Genomic DNA, 20,202 nt, shown 5'->3' with positions numbered 1-20,202 from the left:
CCAATCACTGAACGTCACTTTCAATCCCTTATTTGCATATGTGGACTTGAGTGAAAACTACAGTATCCCCCTGCTGGCCCAGGGTGAGAACTTCAGTACATAACATCTGTTAAATCAACTAAGACTGCAATCTTAAGCACACCTACTAGGGTAGGGAGAGTAAGCTCCTATTTAGTTCAGTCGAACTTTCTCCTAAGTAAACATGTTAGGATTGTACTGTATATTGTTTCCTGAACTCTGCTAACAAATGCCATGCTTTTATGGTGGCCAACAAGCTAGTATTACTTGGTCCTGCAGGAAATTCGAGCTATGTAGAGAAGCTAGTATCAATACCCACAAGACCAGATTTTGCCAAGCTGCCAGATTCTGTCTTCAAAACTGTAAGATTCCATGCAGGCTATCCACCCCAATCTGAAAGATGTGTCCAGGTTCAACTCTGGATCCATCCCCAGGACATGGCTGGGATGAAGAATTTTTGAAATCAAAAGATGCACCTCTAATGTTTCCATGGAATGGGAAATCACCCTAAAGCAGAGCTCTGAAGACAAGAAAAAAGCAGCGAAACACAGAAATCCATTTAAGTGGATCAATTTCAGTTTGAAAACCCAATAATATAGTGGAGCACTGTGGACCCTCCGAGTACAAAATTGAATCATTTGCATTCATTTGTTGGGCTGACACTCCTGTATTTTGCTGCTTTGAAAATCCATATTTACACAGTTTGCTGTAAACACTTGTAATAAAGGACCAAGTAAATTGCTTACAGCTATTTAAAGAAAGAATTAAAGCTGTGGAAGATATATGACCTCTCCCTCTGCCATATTGCTCATCCTATGGAATCAATACAGCAAAGATGCTCAAGTATTCAGCTGCTCTTAACATGCCTTGGAAAGCCAGCTTACTCCGGTGAGATGAGCTACTAAACACTAACCAAAGAGCTCTGGATTTTCTGAGTGGCTTTAGCTAAGCCTCTATTCCCTACCTGGGACTGGCTTTCACAATTTAGATGTTGTTTGCATTGAAGTACTGGAGCGACTGCAGGTGCCATCAATATTACAAGTCGTTGCTGATTACTCTGGGTCCCACACAGGTCACAAGTCCGCAGAACAGAGATCTGCCCTTCAACTTTTTAGCATGATGTGTCTCGCCTGGGATTTTAAAAAAGAGTCAAGCCAAGAACTTGGAGGAAACAACTTACTTGCATATGACCGCTCAAACTCAGATTCATTCTCTGATTGGTACTAGATTAGGGCAGGGGGTAAAAATCTCCATGGGCACCCTATTCAAGTGGCAACAAATGTTGATGCGGGCATTGGAGAAATGACAACAGCCCTCTTCCCCCAAACACACAGCCAGCCGCATAGGTGCCATAGGGCCCTGGGTGCCCAAGCACCCACAAAATTCCCCATGAAGGGGCCGGGCGCCCACAAATTTCAGTGCCAGGGCCATGCACACTGCATGGCACCCATGGCCCTGGGCATCCATGGCCGTGGGGCCAAGCTGGCACTCCTGCCCAGCAGAACGACTTCATGGTTCACAACCCACATTTATTAATGGGTATGAAGATCAATTTGAGAAAGGCAGGCAGAAATGGTACCAGAAAGTTTAACAGCTGCTCCAAATGTACAAAACACTGGAAACGGGAAGAAAACGCAGGCAGATCTGCACTGCACATTGAAAGCACACCCAGTACACATTTAAAACACATTACTTCCCCTGAAATATAGTACTAGGAACTGTGGCCCTGTGAGATGAAACTAGTTCCCAGGATTCATGTATTTGAGATGTGCATTGGACATGCTTTAATTTTATGGTGTGAATCTGCTGGAAAAATACATCAAAGGACTCTTTCGTCATGGTCATTCTGACTTATCTTAGAAGGTAAGTTTGGAAAAGGAGATGAAACACCAAATATAGTGAGAAATTTTTTTATTGTTGTTGTAAATGAACCTTGATATTATTATTACTATTATTATTATTATTATCTATACCGCTTTATAGTCAAGTTTATTTTGTGGCATATGTATGTATTTAATTGCATAATGAAAACCAATATTACTTGAATGAGGAGTAATAATCATGTTCTGTTTCCTGGTCACAAGAAAAAAAAATAGTAGACAAACCCTTAACCATGTAGAAAACAAAAATCCCATAGTGTAAAACTTATTTTAAAGCTGTAGTAGTCTATTATTACACCCATTTAATTATGAACTGAAAATGATCTTATAGAAGAATTGGATGTGCTAGCATTAAGCTACAAGCCACAAATAATTTGATTTGCTCTGTTGAGCTCAGAATGCGTCATTATCTCAGTGAGCTAAGGAAACGGTTGCAATGAGGCAAGTGTGAGCGTCAGTTTCAACCAATTCTCTCTTCCCATCTCAGTTTCACATTTGTGTACCAACACAAAATATGGCTACTAGAAACCAGGCTCCCTCATTACCATGGACTGTAAACCCACAGAGAAAACAAACAAAATAACAGATGCAAGGATGAGGACTTTGATTCCCAATCAAGGGAATATTTTCATGAAAAGAGCTTTTTTATAACGAACGCTACATGCTGCAGTTACATCAAGAAGACCCTTTTCAAACCATGGTTTCTGTCTTTGGCTTGCAAAGGAACCATGGTTTGCACCAGTGGACACGGAATGCAAAAACATGGTTAATGCAAGGAAGAATAAATTGTTGCGATTATTTATTACATTTATTCATCACTTTCAATAAGTCGGTATGTCAAAGCAACTTTAAAACCCCTAAGAAAGAACTGGATTATCAAATTTTGAAAACTGAAATGAAATAATCACCCTTTAAAGGGCGGGGAGGGGAGGGAAGGGATGCTGGCTCTCAATTGGCAAAACATGGATCACAAGCAGTTAGTATTACTCCTGCCCTAACAGTAAGGATGGGTATTAGGGCATAAAGTATTCATATGAAGTATAAAAGCACTGAGGGAGGGAGATGGGCAGGGCAAGACGGCCTTAGGGACAGAAAGCCCAGCAATTCAAAGAAATCTATTTCCATTCTGACTCTCTTATTGTTCAGAGCAATGAGCTACGACTAAACAGCCAAAGGGTTATTGATAGCAGGTTGATAGAGCAGACATTCAAGGTTTCCGAAGACGGATTTTTATCGGTTGCGAGAAGCAAGCAGAAATTTAATTGAATGAAATGTCAGAGAAATGTAAGCTGTTGGCATTTCAAAGGAAAAAGAAAAACACAAATCAAGTTGTGTTTCTCTTTTCCAGCAGTGAAAGGGAGGACTGTGTACCTGGGCTGTGGTCCTTTGCTTGATTACTACTCATTCCTAAGTCCCGCCGAAGTCTAGAAATCTTGCATTTCCATCAAAAGACACCCTTGGGGTCTCTGGCCCTACCCCATCTAGTGTGCCACAAATTAACCATCCCTACTGGGTTCTTACCCCCACCCCCAATATCTCAAAATATTTTTCCAGTTTTTTAACTGTAACATCTGAGTTCACACACCAATTGTAATCAATTTAAGGAGAAGGAAGAAAAAACCAAGAGAAAATTCAAGGGTATGACTCATTTTATGTTAGTTCTTATGGGCTGCAGAACAAATTGATTCCTCATCAAAACTCATGAGCTGCGTGTTATTAGTTATTCGACTTTCCTAGAGTCTAATTGCTTTCATGAAAATAGTCAGCTTTCTTTTTAAAAATTTACATTTGCTAGTTCAAATGGAAAAGAGACAGGAGTGAGAGCTACAGAACGTGAATGCAGCCCATAATTATTACGGATTGCTCATATTTCAGGATCTCTAGCTATAATATGCAGCAAACCTATTTCAGACAGCCTCCCCTCCCTTTTTTAAATGAAAGCAGAATTACATACTTTCTCTTCAATGGCAAAAGGGTGGGTTTGAGACCTAAGAGCTTCTACTGCTTTTGAGTGTCCCTTTAAAAAGTCTTGACAGTACACCAATAAAACTAAGTTGTTTTAGAGCAACAACGTGGAAGGCCTCATCAGGAGTTCTTACTTTACATTTATTTATTTAGTTTACTACTTGATTTATATGCCGCTTGATTGTAAAACAAACAAACAAACAAACCTCAAAGCGGTTTATAAATGGTAAAACAGGAAAATCAGGAAAAAATTACAACCCTTCCTTAAAACACACAAAAGTTGAAATACTAAAACCAGTGCTATTTTTCCAGAAAAAGATGTGCCAGAACTCCCCATAAACACATCCCTTGTTCTCCTAGAATGGCAATGGCACCCACCCGAGAGGTGAGTTCCAGCTGAAAAAAAAAGCCCTGACTAAAACATTAAAATTGCCTCAACTTTCTAAGTATCTGGGTAGGTTTGTCTTACCAGGAATGTTTTTAGCAGGTGCCAAAAGGACTACAGCGAAGGTACCTGCTTGGTCTCAATAGGCAGGGAGTTCCGAAGTTGTAGGGTCTGCCATACTAAACGGCTGAGTTCTTACAAATGCGTAACAGGTATTATGTGGCATCTGTGACGTAAGGCAGAGGTAAATCTCAGAGCTGTGGGCAGACTGTGGGGGCCCTGGCCCCCCCCCCCAGATCGCCCTGCAACAAGCAGGTTCCTGATCACAAGGAGGATTGTAAACAGCTTACACTACGTGTACTGACAACCCCCCACAAAACCCCGAACTTTTCACTCAGCGAAGGAAGGTTAGAGGTGGAAGTTGGTAGGGCAGCACGCACAGCCCCATGAATACTTTGCATGAATCCCTGGAGAGTGTTGTTTTATGGTTGTCACACCAAGGCTGAAAGAACATTTTGTATGTTAGGTGGTGGCGTCTTGAACATGCATGCGACACCTCTTGCTGAAATGTCCCGCTTGGACTCCGACCACTCGGAAGCTCTGAAAAGCTGAAGCAAGCATATATATATATATATATATATATATATATATATATATATTTCAGAACATCCAAGCTTGTTTCAATCTCCCTGGCTGAATAGAAGTTGCCATTTCTCCTCCTCATTCTCCCTAGGGATGGAACATGGTAGCAACAGAGGCTGCACTCCCATACTCACTTATTAGGCCTATCTATCTATCTATCTATCTATCTATCTATCTATCTACCTATCTATCATCTATCTATCTATCTATCTATCTATCATCTATCTATCTATCTATCTATCTATCTATCTATCTATCTATCTACCTATCATCTACCTATCATCTATCATCTATCTATCTATCATCTATCTATCTATCTATCATCTATCTATCGGGACACGGGTGGCGCTGTGAGTTAAACCACAGACCCTAAGGGCTTGCCAATCAGAAGGTCAGTGGTTCGAATCCCCACGATGGGGTGAGCTCCCATTGCTTGGTTCCTGCTCCTGCCAACCTAGCAGTTCGAAAGCACATCAAGTGCAAGTAGATAAATAGGTACCACTCTGGCAGGAAGGTAAACAGCATTTCCGTGTGCTGCTCTAGTTTTGCCAGAAGCGGCTTAGTCATGCTGGCCACATGACCCGGAAGCTGTACGCCGGCTCCCTCGGCCAATAAAGCGAGATGAGCGCCGCAACCCCAGAGTCGGTCACGACTGGACCTAACGGTCAGGGGTCCCTTTACCTTTATCTATCTATCTATCTATCTGTCTGTCTGTCTGTCTGTCTGTCTGTCATCTATCTATGTCTTATAATAGACAGCAATATTGTTTTCACATGAGGCAGTTCATCACAGGACTCCACACCACAACAAAATGGTCTTTTATTGAGTTGTTACATCGCTTGAAGATACTGGATGCTTTCAGCCTCATGATACTGTACACTCAAGCAGCAGGTTGTGCAAAAGGGGGAGAAAGGATATAAAATCCATTACATTTGTCACACAGGATGATTAACTCCTCCGGGAAACGTGTGAAGCTCTCTTCGAAGAGCAATACGATGCTCCTTTTCACTACAATGTATGCGCTGGAACCATTAAATTAAACCCAAAACCCTCTGGGGGCAGCGCAATAGAGAGAGAGATGAGAGAGAAGAGTCAGCCTAGGGTAGCCGCTGGCTATTATAAACACTTTAAACATTTATTGTAACTTTTATCATTTTAGGTCTAAAAATACATTGGGGGGGGTTGTTGGGTTTATCTCCCACCCATGATGTGGGACTTAAAACCCCCCACTAAAAACCCACTAAAAATATCCACAACATCTCTCTGCTACTCTCATCTTGGCCATAAGAAACATTTGGACGCACGACAATGGCAAACTCTCTTGCTGCTCTCTGGACTGTGGGCCCAACAAGGCCCAACATTTTCCCCAGGGCATACACCTGACGGCATACTATATAACATCAGGTATTGGAGGCAAAGGCACAGCTCCCTGCTGAAAGGGGACTTAGCAGGCCAGCTGATCAGTGGTGCCTGGAAAGCCTTGTACCTTAGCTCATGTGGCCATGTTGTGTTACGCCACATCTCTTCCATGGCAGCCATGTTGTGACTGGCGCCCCCGGCACTCTTACAAAAGTCAAAATGGGCCCACTAGTCCTGAAAGGTTGGAGACCCTGGTGTAGTGGGTCAGAGAGTCAGACTAGAATGTGGGAGACCAAGGTTAAAATCCCTACTCAGCTGTAAGGCTCACCGATTGAACTTGGGGCAGTCACTATCTCACAGGGTTGTTCTAAGAATGAAATGAGAATGGAGAAAACTATGTATGCCATGTTGAACAAAGGGCAGATGGGGAAGGGTTCCCATCTAGAAGGAAAACTCTGATCCTAAACCTCCACTGCCTTGAAGGATATATTCAGGAGAAGAAAAGGCTAAGGAGTAAACCCTACACAAATCCAGAGTGAGGTCCCTAAGACAGTTGGGTGGAGACTTGTACGCCTCCTTCAGGAAACTCCTGCAGCCAAACTAATGCCAAACATATTGCTCTGCTTTCCTTTGAACCACACCAGTGAGGTTGAGAGGAGGGTCATCTGGGCAGCCCAGGACCTCCATAAACACTGCCCTGGCTTTGGGGAGGTCACTTGGGTGCTGTTAATTCAACCATTTGTCTTCACCCTCAGAGGCAAACTCCATTGTCTCTCGAGACAGACATTATGCCAGCAACAGCCTTGAACACTCAACAAGATGAGAAACATCCACATAGAAATTTCCACATGTAGTTAGGGTTGCCATATTTCAAAAAGTGAAAATCTGGAGTGGGGGGGCAAAGTTGTTGAGCTTTTTTCTCTCTTTTTCCTCTCTTTTTGGGTGAGGGGGGGACAAAGTTATTGACCCAAGTAAGTTTATGAGCTATATTAAATTCACCAAAATCTACACTGCCAACACGGCACACGTCCGGATTCCCCTGGACATTTAAGCCACTCCTACTATTTCGGATGGCCAATTCCTGGCTATGTCCAGGAAATTCCGGACGTAAATTGTATTACTAAATTCAATAACATCAACCATTTCTCATATCGTTTGCAAGTCTCATTGACTCTGTATGTGGCTTCTGGGCATACTCACTCACGACTTTCAAGCGTAAAGTACGCCTGCAGTCATCAAGTATGAAGGGCAAATGAATGCATTTTATTCATCACATTCCACTTTAAAATACAAGCAACAATCAGGCCGAGATCAAACCGCCACCCCATCGCATACTGAAGGCACAGAAAAATATGTTTGTTTTAAAAGGTATATATATCACTCTTCAACCAAATGGTTCCCAGGGCAGTTTACATCAAAATAAACAATAAAATCAACATAAAACCACAAGTCAAACAAACATAAACACAACAGCAGTTAAAAGCAGCTGATTCTAGAACAAAATCAAGACTTGAATACATATTATGTGTGCTTTAGATATACAGGTAGGTGTTATCTGGGAACACAGAAATAAAGTGTGACTTGTGAGACATAACAGAAGAATGGAGGTGCTGAATTGGAGATAAGAATAATGTTATAAAATAAATTATATTATATATATATATATATATATATATATATATATATATATATATATATCTGCATACAGAAGTAAAATAATTCACACACAAGGAGCCCCTTGTGACACACACCACCATTTAATAGCTGTTGGAGGCAGTGCTATTTTTCTAGAAAAAGAGGTGCTGGAGCTCACCATGAATTTCTACCTTGTTCTCTTAGAATGGCACCCACCTGAGAGGTGCCCACCTTAGAGCTGAGCTCCAGTGAGCCCCGGTAGAAAAAAAAAACCTGGTTGGAGGAACTCTTTCATGAGTATAAATCATCCCAGGGATGTGCTACGCAAACAGATGCATGGTCAAGTGCCGACTAACTGATTAAGGTATGTCAGTTTGTTAGTCTGTCGTCTTGTCTGGAGTCAGTGAGTGAGTCCATCTCTTGAGTCAGAGTATGTGTTATGTTTTGAATTGCTGGGGCAAGAGAGATATTTTGTACTTGTATATATCTGTATGTATATATCTGGGGAAAGCTATGGTTTTCCCAGTAGTGATGTATGGAAGTGAAAGCTGGACCATAAAGAAGGATGATCGCCGAATAATTGATGCTTTTGAATTATGGTGCTGGAGGAGACTCTTGAGAGTCCCATGGACTGCAAGAAGATCAAACCTATCCATTCTTAAGGAAATCAGCCCTGAGTGCTCACTGGAAGGACAGATCGTGAAGCTGAGGCTACAATACTTTGGCCACCTCATGAGAAGAGAAGACTCCCTGGAAAAGACCCTGATGTTGGGAAAGATGGAGGGCACAAGGAGAAGGGGACGACAGAGGACGAGATGGTTGGATAGTGTTCCTGAAGCTACCAGCATGAGTTTGACCAAACTGCAGGAGGCAGTGGAAGACAGAAGTGCCTGGCGTGCTCTGGTCCATGGGGTCACAAAGAGTCAGACACAACTAAACGACTAAACTGTTGGGATTCGCAGGATACTGAGTAAGTCTGCAGGCTTCAACAGGCTGATGCAATACTCTGTGAAGTGCTGGGTCAGAGTGACTCAGCAGGAGTGTGATTAATGTGATTGGCTATCACCTGTTTTAAAAAGGAAAGCCTGTTCAACAGTAAGTGTGGTGGTTGTGCTGTGGTGTGGTGCTGCTGTGGTGGAGAGTATTTGCCTTAAGGAGCAGGTACTCTATATGGACTGTTTTTGTAAATACTTGTATATAGCTCACATTAAAAAGACTGCACTGAAAAGAAACCTGGGACTCTGAGCGTTTCTGCTGAAAGCGCCGCGAGGAATTCGCGGCATAAACAACAACAACATATATCTGTATCCGCAAAAGTCTACAAGCTGTATGTACATGTCTATGCCTGGAACAATTTTATTGAAGCCTTATCTTCTGCAGCCGTAAACTATTTGGGACCTTATTCTGCCTCCATGTGGTGACTGGAACTGGGGACAACTTCCACTGCATGGGTATCTCATCTGATATACTTTTCCAGCTGACAAAATAAGCATATACAATATCGTGTTTTTATTATACACTGATGGAAAGATCCTGTCATCGCATCATGATTCTCTTGACCTTTCCAGCCATCAGCAAACATGCAGCACACTCCTAGATGGAAGTATTTTTATTGCTGTGGGCTGCAGATTACAGAGTCAAAACACTGCAGATTTGACACATGCATACAACACACATATCCATGAAAATGCTGAGGCAGTAGAAGGGAAATCAATACGAAACTTGAAGGCTGCTTAAAACTCAGGAAGCAAAACCGTTTGTTTAACTTTCCAAAACTGAATGCAAAAAAGAAAAGAGAAAATAATCACCCTTCCAACATGACACTGTTTTCTTCCTTTTCTTTTTTATACACTTGATGAATGAGAGGGCAAAAAAATGGATCTGTCCCCTTTGCCTTGGAGTGCAAGAAGACAACTTGGAGCCCTGAGCAATCTTTTGCGTAGGCCCCAAATACAGCACGTGATATATTTGTTGTGAGCTGCCATGAGGAGCTCAACTTTGTGTGAAATGTTCAGATTGTACAAACAAGCTAAGGGAGAAATCCTATGCACAAGAAGCTGGCGCAAAGCAATCTGGTTTAAGTTAAGCTGGCGTAACGTTACACCAGATCCAAACCCCGTTCAGTAGCAGGGCTGCTGCTGCTTTGCCCAAACCTAGCAGAGAGAAAACAAGCCTTTAAAACTGGGGTTCCCCCTGTTTTTCAAAAGCCAAGCCATGGACCCCATACTTTTGAAAACCCTGGGTGGGTTATGTGGATGCGCTGGGGTGTGCAAACCACCAAATTGGGAACCGCTGCTGTAAAATACTGTTCTACACCAAATTGCCACGTCATGTGACTGAGGTGAACAGGCTTAGGATCCAGCCTAATTCCCATCCCCCTCTGGTCCTGTCACACACACACACACACACACCCGAACATCCCCTTTTAGGGACTTACACTAGCCTTGGCTTATGTGGCTGTGTCCTGGTTGTTCCAGGATGAGCAAGTTTCACTGGCATATCCTCTACTGAGATGGTTTGGGGATTCAATGCTAGCTGAGCTCAGATGAGTCAGAGATCTACTGCATCCTATGCTGTCATCCCAGCAGGTCGATGACCTTCGACTACCTCCCTGCCTAACCCCACCACACAAGGTTGTCCCCAGAATGATCACAGGAGTGGGGAGAATGACATGAAACACTTCTGAAGTCCTTGGATGAAAGGAGGATGTGGATGCCATGACGCTCGGACAAAAGGTATGAGAGCCTGACATTTATCCATCTCAGATCTATCACCACAAATAAAAGCAGCCCTATGAGTAAGGCAATCAAGTGTGTGAATCCACCTACATGCTTATCGTTCTTATCAGCTTCCTGTTTCTGCAGAAGCTGAGGAATACTGAATAAAGGAATACTGCAACTACCTCTCTCGTATCTTGGCCTCTTTGAGTGGCAAATGCCTTTAAAAAATGAGTAAAAGACCTGAAAATTAAGAGCCATAATAGGACCAACAAAGACCACAGTAGAGCCAAAAGTGTGAAGGAGTACTGCAGAGCTTCATGGCAGGACCTTTGGTAGAAGATTAAGAGATATTTTAATCCACCTAGTCTAGCCCCCAAGAAAGTAAAATCTCTCACTGCCTCCATTTCTTCCCCTTCTATTTGCCAGGAGGTGATGGGACCAGTGGCCATGCTTTTCGTTTTTTTGATGTTGAGCTTCAGACCATATTTTGCGCTCGTGATGTATGGAAGTGAAAGCTGGACCATAAAGAAGGCTGATCACCAAAGAATTGATGCTTTTGAATTATGGTGCTGGAGGAGACTGTTGAGAGTCCCATGGACTGCAAGAAGATCAAACTCATCCATTCTGAAGGAAATCAGCCCTGAGTGCTCACTGGAAGGACAGATCGTGAAGCTGAGGCTACAATACTCTGGCCACCTCATGAGAAGAGAAGACTCCCTGGAAAAGACCCTGATGTTGGGAAAGATGGAGGGCACAAGGAGAAGGGGACGACAGAGGACGAGATGGTTGGATAGTGTTCTCGAAGCTACCAGCATGAGTTTGACCAAACTGCGGGAGGCAGTAGAGGACAGAAGTGCCTGGCGTGCTCTGGTCCATGGGGTCACGAAGAGTCGGTGAAATATACTCAGAGTCGCAAAGTGATTTCATGCTCTTTATTCAGCTCATAGTGGTGAGGAGGAATGAATGAAAGTCCCCTCGAGGTATCTGCTTTATATACATTATTTACACAATGGGCTGCACATGATTGGCTAATTCCGGAATTCTACTGTAAGCCAATCAGGTTGTGGATTCACTTCTATCTGGAGCATGATTGGGTGGTTCCTGCCAACCAATCATATTGCTGCATTGTTCTAGGACCAATCAGACTGCTGCATTCTGAATACTATTGTTCTAGGACCAATCAGACTGCTGCCTTTTGGATCCTATTGTTCTAGGACCAATCAGACTGCTGCAGTTTGGATCCTATTCAACTCAGTACATAACACCCCTCCCCTCTAAGTTCCAGTCCTGCCCGGGAGGTCGCATTCATAGTCCTCGAGGTACGCCGGTGGCCTACGTGTGCGTTGCGGCCTGGGGTGTTCCCTGGTCCGGGGTTCAGGTTCTGGCTCATGTTCCAAGGATGCTGGCTGTGATGGGCCTGTTTGGTCTGGTGCAACCAGCTCGCTCAGTCGTCGTTCTGGTTCCGGTGTCCTTTCGGCCTCGCGGGTCCTCTCTGTATTTACTGATTCTGCCTCTCCTGCTGGCCCCTCCTGCTCTATGGGCCTCACTGCCCCTCTGTTCCCTTGGGACTCCTCTGACCTTTCCTCCTCCTGGTTTTCTCCCGGGAATCGTCGCCGTATCTGGTCGCAGTGGCGGCGCCAGCATTGCCCCCCATCCGTTAGCACCTCGTACGACACGGGACCAGTGACCCTGGTGACTGTGGCGGGTACCCATGCTGGGCCTGCCCCAAAATTCTTTGCGTACACTGGGTCCTGGGCCTCGAAGGTCCGGGGGTTCCTGCCTTCCCCCACCACTACCTCATCCTGAGCTCTATCGGGGTGAAGGCGGTCCAATCTGATTGCAAGGCGCCGACCCATTAGTAGTTCAGCGGGGCTCCGGCCAGTCGTTGAGCTGGGGGTGCTGTGTTGTGCTAGGAGGAATGTGGCAAGGCGGTACTCCCAATCCCCTTGCGTCATGCGGCGAAGGGTGTCCTTGGTGGTCCGCACCATGCGTTCTGCTTGGCCATTGGTGGCAGGGTGGAATGGCGCCGAACGGATGTGGCGGATGGCGTTCTGCGCTGTGAAGGTTTGGAATTCTCCTGACGTAAATGCAGTCCCGTTGTCTGAGACGAGAGTGTCAGGGAGCCCGTGGGTTGCAAACAGCCTGCGTAGTACCCGGATGGCTGCGGACGTAGAAGTGGACGGTACCAGTGCGACTTCCAGCCATTTGGTGTAGGAGTCCACCACTATGAAGAATGTTTTCCCCTGAAAGGGGCCAGCGAAGTCCACATGCAGGCGTGACCATGGTGCTCGGGCGGACTCCCAGGACTGGACTGGGGCCCTTGGGGGATCTGGGCGGGATTCTTGGCAGGCCTGGCAGTGTTTGACCCAGGCCTCTATCTCTCCGTCGATCCCTGGCCACCACACATAACTCCTGGCAAGGGCCTTCATTCTTACTACCCCTGGGTGTGTCTCGTGTAGGGCTGTGAGGACCCTTTTGCGGAGGGGCTGGGGAACAACGACCCTGCTTCCCCATAACAGGCACCCCTTGTGGGCCGACAGTTCATGTTTGCGGGTTGTGTAGCCGGCGAATTCTGGCCCGGGGCTGCTGCTGGGCCATCCCCTCCACACCCAGTCCAGGACCCGGGAGATGACCCTATCTTTCTTGGAATGGTGTGCAACTTCTTGTGCCTGAATGGGGCGGTCGGGAAGCAGCTCCAGGCTCATAACCTCTTGTGCAGGTGCTGGGTCGGGGCCTGTTTCCGGTAGTGGTAGCCTGCTGAGGGCGTCCGCATGGCCCATCGCCTTCCCAGGGCGGTGAATCAGTGCATACTGGTAGCTGGCAAGGAAAATTGACCACCTGAGGACACGAGGAGACAGCACTTGGGGGGTCTGCTTTTCGGGGGCAAACAAGCCAAGCAAGGGCTTGTGGTCAGTCACCACGGTGAAGGGCCGCCCATACAAGAAATCATGGAATTTTTTTACTCCCTTCACGATTGCCAGACCCTCCTTGTCGATTTGCGAGTAGTTCCGCTCGGTTGCGTTGAGTGTCTGGGAAAAGTATGCCACCGGTACCTCTCTTCCATCCGGGAGTTGGTGTCCCAGGACAGCGCCAATGCCATATGGTGAGGCGTCGCATGCTAGCACCACCGGCAGCCTCTCGTCGAAGTGTGCCAAGACCGAGTTTGAGACAAGCAAGTCCTTGACTGCCTGGAATGCAGCCTCCTGGCGCTGGCCCCACACCCAAGGGGCCCGCTTGTCCAGGAGTCTGTGTAGGGGCTCCGCTACCGCCGCCTTGTGGGGAAGGAAGGAATGGTAAAAGTTCAATAGTCCCAAGAAGGCCTGAAGTTCAGTCTTGTTCTTGGGCGCTGGGGCATCACAAATGGCCCGTACCTTGTCCCCCGTCGGGTGGACCCCTTCTGCGTCCACCATAAATCCCAGAAAGTCCACCTGAGGCACTCCTAGTAGACATTTTTCCCGCTTCACCTTGAGACCCGCCGTCTGGAAACGGTGCAGAACGGTGCGGAGGCGGTCCTCAAACTCCTCTGGTGTGGGCCCGGCAATCAACACATCATCGAAGAAGGGGGTGACGCCAGGAATCCCTTTAAGGAGAGAGTCCATTAGATTCTGGAATATGCCTGGTGCCACGCTGACACCGAATTGCAGCCGCTTTACCCTGAACGCTCCTCTGTGCGTCACAATCGTCTGTGCCTCTGCTGTGGCCTCATCTACTGGCAGTTGTTGATATGCTTGGGCCAAGTCCAGCTTGCCAAAAATTTTTGACCCAGCCAGGGTGGCAAGGACATGGCTGACCACTGGCACTGGGTATGCATGGGCCGTGAGGGCCTTGTTTATGGTACATTTGTAGTCTGCGCAGATGCGGACCGAACCATTCGGTTTGACGGGTGTGACGATTGGGGTTTCCCAGGGGGCATTAGGCACCGGCTCCAGCACTCCTTGCTCCACGAGTCGGTCCAATTCCTCGTCTATACGGGGTTTCAGGGCGAACGGGACCCGGCGGGCCTTGAGCCTGACCGGTCGTACTGCGGGGTCAAGCTGTAGAGCAATGGGGGGGCCCGTATACTGTCCCAATTTCCCATCAAAAACCCCCGGAAATTCCTTGCATATGGCGTCCACGTCCACTTGTAAGGTAGTGTGGTTCACCCCGGTGACGGCTAGCCCCAGTGGTCCAAACCATGCCAATCCCAGTAAGCTAATGTAGGGGCCCTTGACCACAAGCAAGTCCAGTTGCCGCGTCCGCCCTCGGTATTGCACCCTGAAGGTCCCCACCCCCATTGTGGGGACCTTACGTTTCTGGAAGTCCCGGAGGGTGAATGGGGCCGGCCTGAGTTTGGGACCCCCAGTAGGACACAGTTTCCTTAAGGTCCTTGCCGAGATTATGGATAGAGTTGAACCCGTGTCAAGCTCCATGCGGCATGGGGCCCCCTCTATCTGTACCTCTACATAAATTTTCTCTACGTTGGGGTGGGGCAACTGGTATACCTGGAAGTCCGTGAGCTCCGTCGAGTTGCCTTGGTGTGTTGGGCCCCGGGACCTGGGGCTCTTGGATTGGTCATCTGATGCCTGGCGTCGGGTGGGCCGAGCTCGACACACCCGGGCAATGTGTCCCAATTTTCTGCACTGCCTGCACTCTGCGTTGCGGAAACGGCAGGTCCTCCTCTCGTGACTGTCTCCACAGCTTGCGCAGTTCCCTGCTTCTCGTCGAGGCAGCTGTGGTATGTGGGCTGCTTGAGTGCGCTGCTGTACTCGGTGCACCTCCTCCCTGTTGGATCCTGAGTCGTCGGTGAGGTCTTCATGGTGGACCCTCGGTTGGGACGACTGGCTCGGCCGTGCCTCTTGCGTGGACCTCTCGGCAGCTTCCGTTGCCAGGGCCTCCTCCAGAGCGACCTGGAACGTTAGGTCCTTCTTAGCGTAGAGGCGTCGTTGCAGCTTCTCATCCTTCAGGCCACCGACGAGGCGGTCACGAAGCATGTTCTCCAGCTCTGAGAAGTTGCAGAACCGGGCAGCTTGGCGGAGAGAGGTCACAAACCCAGTTATGGTTTCCCCAGGGGCTTGCCGCTTTGCATAGAAGGCATTTCGACGAGCAACCACAGAGGGCTGTGGCGAAAAGTGCCCCTTCAGCTGTTCCATTATTGTTTTGTATGGAACAGTAGCGACGTCTTCGGGTGCAAGGAGAGCCCGGGCGATTTCAAACGTCTCCTCTCCACAGATGCTGAAGAATATTGCCCTCTTCTTGGCGTCTTCTTCATCGGTGACCCCTTTGGCTTCTAGGAGGAAGGTGAAACGGGAGGCGTACGCTTCCCAGTCTCCAGATGCTGGGTTGAACGGCGAGAAGCTGCTGTTGGTTGCCATTCTGAGTTCCTTGTGTCCCGGAGCTGAAGCCTGGATACACGGTGCGAGGCAGCGGTGCGGCAGGTGGCGGTGCTGCGGTGCTGTGTGTGGCAGTCAGCTCAGCGGGATCCCACCTTCGTCGCCAGTGAAATATACTCAGAGTCGCAAAGTGATTTCATGCTCTTTATTCAGCTCATAGTGGTGAGGAGGAATGAATGAAAGTCCCCTCGAGGTATCTGCTTTATATACATTATTTACACAATGGGCTGCACATGATTGGCTAATTCCGGAATTCTACTGTAAGCCAATCAGGTTGTGGATTCACTTCTATCTGGAGCATGATTGGGTGGTTCCTGCCAACCAATCATATTGCTGCATTGTTCTAGGACCAATCAGACTGCTGCATTCTGAATCCTATTGTTCTAGGACCAATCAGACTGCTGCCTTTTGGATCCTATTGTTCTAGGACCAATCAGACTGCTGCAGTTTGGATCCTATTCAACTCAGTACATAACAGTCGGACACGACTAAACGACTAAACAACAACAACAACAAAAAGTCTAGCCCTCTGTTCTCACAGTGGCCAACCAGATGCCTATGGGAAACTTTTCAAATGTTTGAACTCTAGTATTGGGAGAAGAAGTGACTCATTATCAACACAGGATCTTCCCCAATACTTCATCAAACAGCAAAGCCGCTGCTGTTCCTGCTGGCTTCTGGTGGTTGAAGACAAACTTTCAGCTCCGGCTGTTGGTGGTGGTGCCTTAAATGCCAATCGTAATGGTGGAGAATTTTCCCTGAAGAAAGCAGGACAGTGTATAGGGAGTTCTATGGTGGTCACGGTTCACATGAGGCCCCAGGGCAACAACTGGCCATAACAGACCTTGTGGTGAACGGTTCGTGCACGAAGCAAGGTACGCACCCTGGAAAATGTCCAAGAGTCCTCTGCAAAGCTTGTCAATGTGAAAAGCATTCCTTTGAGGTTTCAGATCCATGGCTGCAGAGGGCTAAGGAGATCAAAGGTCAGTCCATTTTGCAGTTCTCGAGGATCAAGGCTTATAGGCCCTTTCTGCTCAAGCATAACTTGCCTTTCTCAGTTGAGAAGTCAACTTATAGCTTACCTGGGGGTCACAAAGGGGCGGGGATTGGGAAATAAAGCCAGGTGAGGCTACCACAGAATTCCTGGTGTGAAGAACCCTCTTACTCCGGGGCCTGGCGTTGGTAAGGGTACTAAGGAAAATAAGGAGGTGCTGTTGTTCTAGCAAAGGAGCTGCAAAGAATGAATAAAGGATTCCAAGAATATTTGAAAGCTGGAGAGAAATCTGCTTACGCATAAAGGGAGGCTCACCACCTGCAGCGTGTTCTAAAAAGGACAGCCCCCTTCCATCTTCAGTAGGGAAGGGATAAAAGCAAATCTTCAGCTGGATATTCATTTTCCAACCTTCTGGCAAAACCGGGGATGGTGTACATTTTTTCTTCTCTGTTTTTAAAAAATGTAAACCCTTTTGCCAAAGTCTTGCAATTTCTATATATACAACCATTGTAAATCTCAACATAGAAGGGTTTTTTTTAGGTGCACTGTTGTTCATTTAAAAGCAACCCTGAACTCAGGAAGATAAAAATTGGGTGTCAAGGAAATAGATTTCTATTTATTTATGGCTGAAAATACCCAAGACCTTCCCCCTGCTTGCTGCACTGCAGCCGCCTCTCTATTTAGCATGAGCACAAAGATGTTCAAGACTAACCTTTTCCAGAAACGATGCGCACAGCCTCTGTAAGAACCATTCTTATCCTCAACAAGAGAGCTAGTCATTTCGCTTTCTTTCTTCCTGCACTAAGAGCTGGCATATTCTCCAAGTGAAGCTATGTACCAACAAAAAGCACTTCAGCTTTTTGGCATCGTTAACCTCAAAAGAATTGTAAAAGCAGTTATTACTTCAAGTATCCAGTTTCCGCGAGCACTGCTGGCTGCAAGAGCCTCCGCTCAAAGGAAAGCAACACAGTACAACTGGATGAATATCCAAAACCAGAGATAGAAAAAGAAATTCTCTTCTCTTTTGGGGGGCACAATAGGTCAGTGTGTCTGGCTGTTAACCAGAAGGTTGGTGGTTCAAACCCACCCAGGGTCGGTGGGAGATGATCTATAACGAAATGAAAAAGGTATTTAAATATACCTTTCTAAAGAAACCAGAGGCCTTTCTCCTGGGCATGGTCGGCCAATTGGTGCTAAAGAAGGACAGAACTTTCTTTATGTATGCTACAACAGCAGCAAGAATACTTATTGCAAAGCATTGGAAGACACAAGATTTACCCACGCTGGAAGAATGGCAGATGAAGGTGATGGACTATATGGAACTGGCGGAAATGACTGGCAGAATCCGAGACCAGGGAGAAGAGTCGGTGGAGGAAGATTGGAAGAAATTCAAAGTTTATTTACAGAAGCATTGTAAGATTAATGAATGTTAGAATGATGTTGGAATGAATTCATGTGATTTTAGCAGAAATGTCACAAAGATTTAGAAAAAAACAGACTGTTAATTGGTGAAAGGAGGGAAAGTAAACTTATATTAATATCACGATAAATTTACAGGACAAAAACTTGAAAAGAGGGAAAGGATTTGCTGAAATGGATAACTGACTTAGAATACAAAAAAGGGAGGTGTGAGGAGGTCAGGGAAATAAGCTAATGAAAGAAAACAAATGGGAAGAGTTGCTGTATTTTTTATTGATTTTTCTTTTTGTTTAATGGATTTTAATTCTTTGTTTTTTCTTTTTGATCTTTCTTGTTTCTTTTTTGTATTTCATCTTTTTTTTGTTTAAAAGGATGTTTTTCTTGACGTTTCTTTTTGTACTTTTAAAAACTTTAATAAATATCTTATTAAAAAAAAACAAAACCCCACCCAGGGTCGGCTGTGGACAGGATTCCTGCATTGCAGGGGTTGGACTAGATGATCCTCAGGTGTCCCGTCCAACTCTACAGCTCTATGATTCTATACCTGGATGGCTTAAAAATGCAAGAAGGCCCTTTACACTCGCCAGAAGCTGGGCTCTGCCCTCGCCAGTCCTGGAAGGAGCCTTTAAAAAAGTCCCATATGCGCTGAGACTTTGCGCCTGTTCATTGGGAGAGATAGGAAGCCCAGAACACTTCTTCTTTAGATGTTCCTTTTATGAAGAGGCACGTAGTAAGACCATTGATCCCCTACGGGTGAGGCTCGCTGACCTCCAGAAAAAGCAAAAATTCGACCTTTTCCTGTTAGGCAAAGTTCAGAAGACGACCCGGATGGTCGCCAGATTCTGTGTACAGATCTGTAGGCGCAAACCATCTCCCAACTCAAACTAGTTCTTCAAGAAAAGCCCCAAACTTGGTTCCATGGGTGACTCTGGGTCAACACCCTGCGGAAGTTTATTGTTGTACATTGTTTTGTTTGTTTTCCTTCTGTGACTGTACCCCCAAGTGTGTTTTATAAGCTGGTCTCCGACCATAATAAATCATCTAGCTAGCTAGCTAGCTGGATGGCCAGTGGCTGTTCTCAGCAGGATGGGCTCTGCTTTCTGAGGATGCTGGAAATATGTCTCAGCATCTATAGCCATTCCTGGCTCCAGACTGCCCAACCCTCAGTTTAATCCCTTGTACAGGTCACCAACTTTTGGGGGCCCTTGGTCACATTTGCAACCTGGAGAATTTGTGACAGATACCACACACAAACACACAGGAATCAAGCCCACACTGCAACCTATTCTAGTGGTTACAACAGAATGTTTTTTCAGCAGGTGAGGGAACTCTGTGGGTGCTACAGAAAGCTTCTGGGGGCAAATGTGGGCATACAGGTGCAGTGTTTCCAATCCCTGCTCCTGGCTTTGTCTTCTGGCTTGACCCTCCACACCCTCGTCAGATTTTCACCTGGCACACTTCCTAACTCCCACTGAAGCGCTTCCCAGAGCTCAAGTCCTGACAGTGGACTTCAAAATGGGCTAATTCTGGGACCAGAATAAGTCCCCAACTAAAGAAGAATGGCAACTTAAACTGCACAGCTTGTGGATCAGACATACAGAATAAGAGAACAAGAAGAACATACGTTTAAAGAAGATTGGAAAATGTTTGTTGAATATATGGGGGGACACTGTGTACACTTGAATTTATCTTAATGCTGCCAACGTAAATACGTTTTGATGGATGTAATAATGGAATACTGAATGGTTTGGTTTATGTAAAATATGCAGGGATTTATGTTTGGAAACAGAAGAACGGAAGTCACTGATATTTCAAG

The 20,202-nt window shown here is 46.1% G+C and overlaps 1 protein-coding gene across 9 annotated transcripts in view; it reads right to left on the bottom strand.

The window, feature by feature from the left end:
* The window catches only part of TNIK (TRAF2 and NCK interacting kinase), a 291,700-nt gene that overhangs the window by 155,895 nt on the left and 115,603 nt on the right, over positions 1-20,202 (bottom strand). The window contains exon 1 of one of the 9 annotated variants that reach the window (XM_083613079.1): positions 983-1,143. The exons of the other annotated variants lie outside the window; for them this stretch is intronic. Within the exon in view, the coding sequence (XP_083469205.1) occupies positions 983-1,048 (66 nt within the window). The 5' untranslated portion in view covers positions 1,049-1,143. Of the gene's footprint in view, positions 1-982; positions 1,144-20,202 lie in introns of those variants that run through there. 9 annotated transcript variants of the gene reach the window in all.

The sequence above is a fragment of the Podarcis filfolensis genome (assembly GCF_964270895.1).
Source record: "Podarcis filfolensis genome assembly, chromosome: 5".
Lineage (NCBI taxonomy): Eukaryota > Metazoa > Chordata > Lepidosauria > Squamata > Lacertidae > Podarcis > Podarcis filfolensis.
This window is presented reverse-complemented; position numbering and strand designations above follow the sequence as displayed.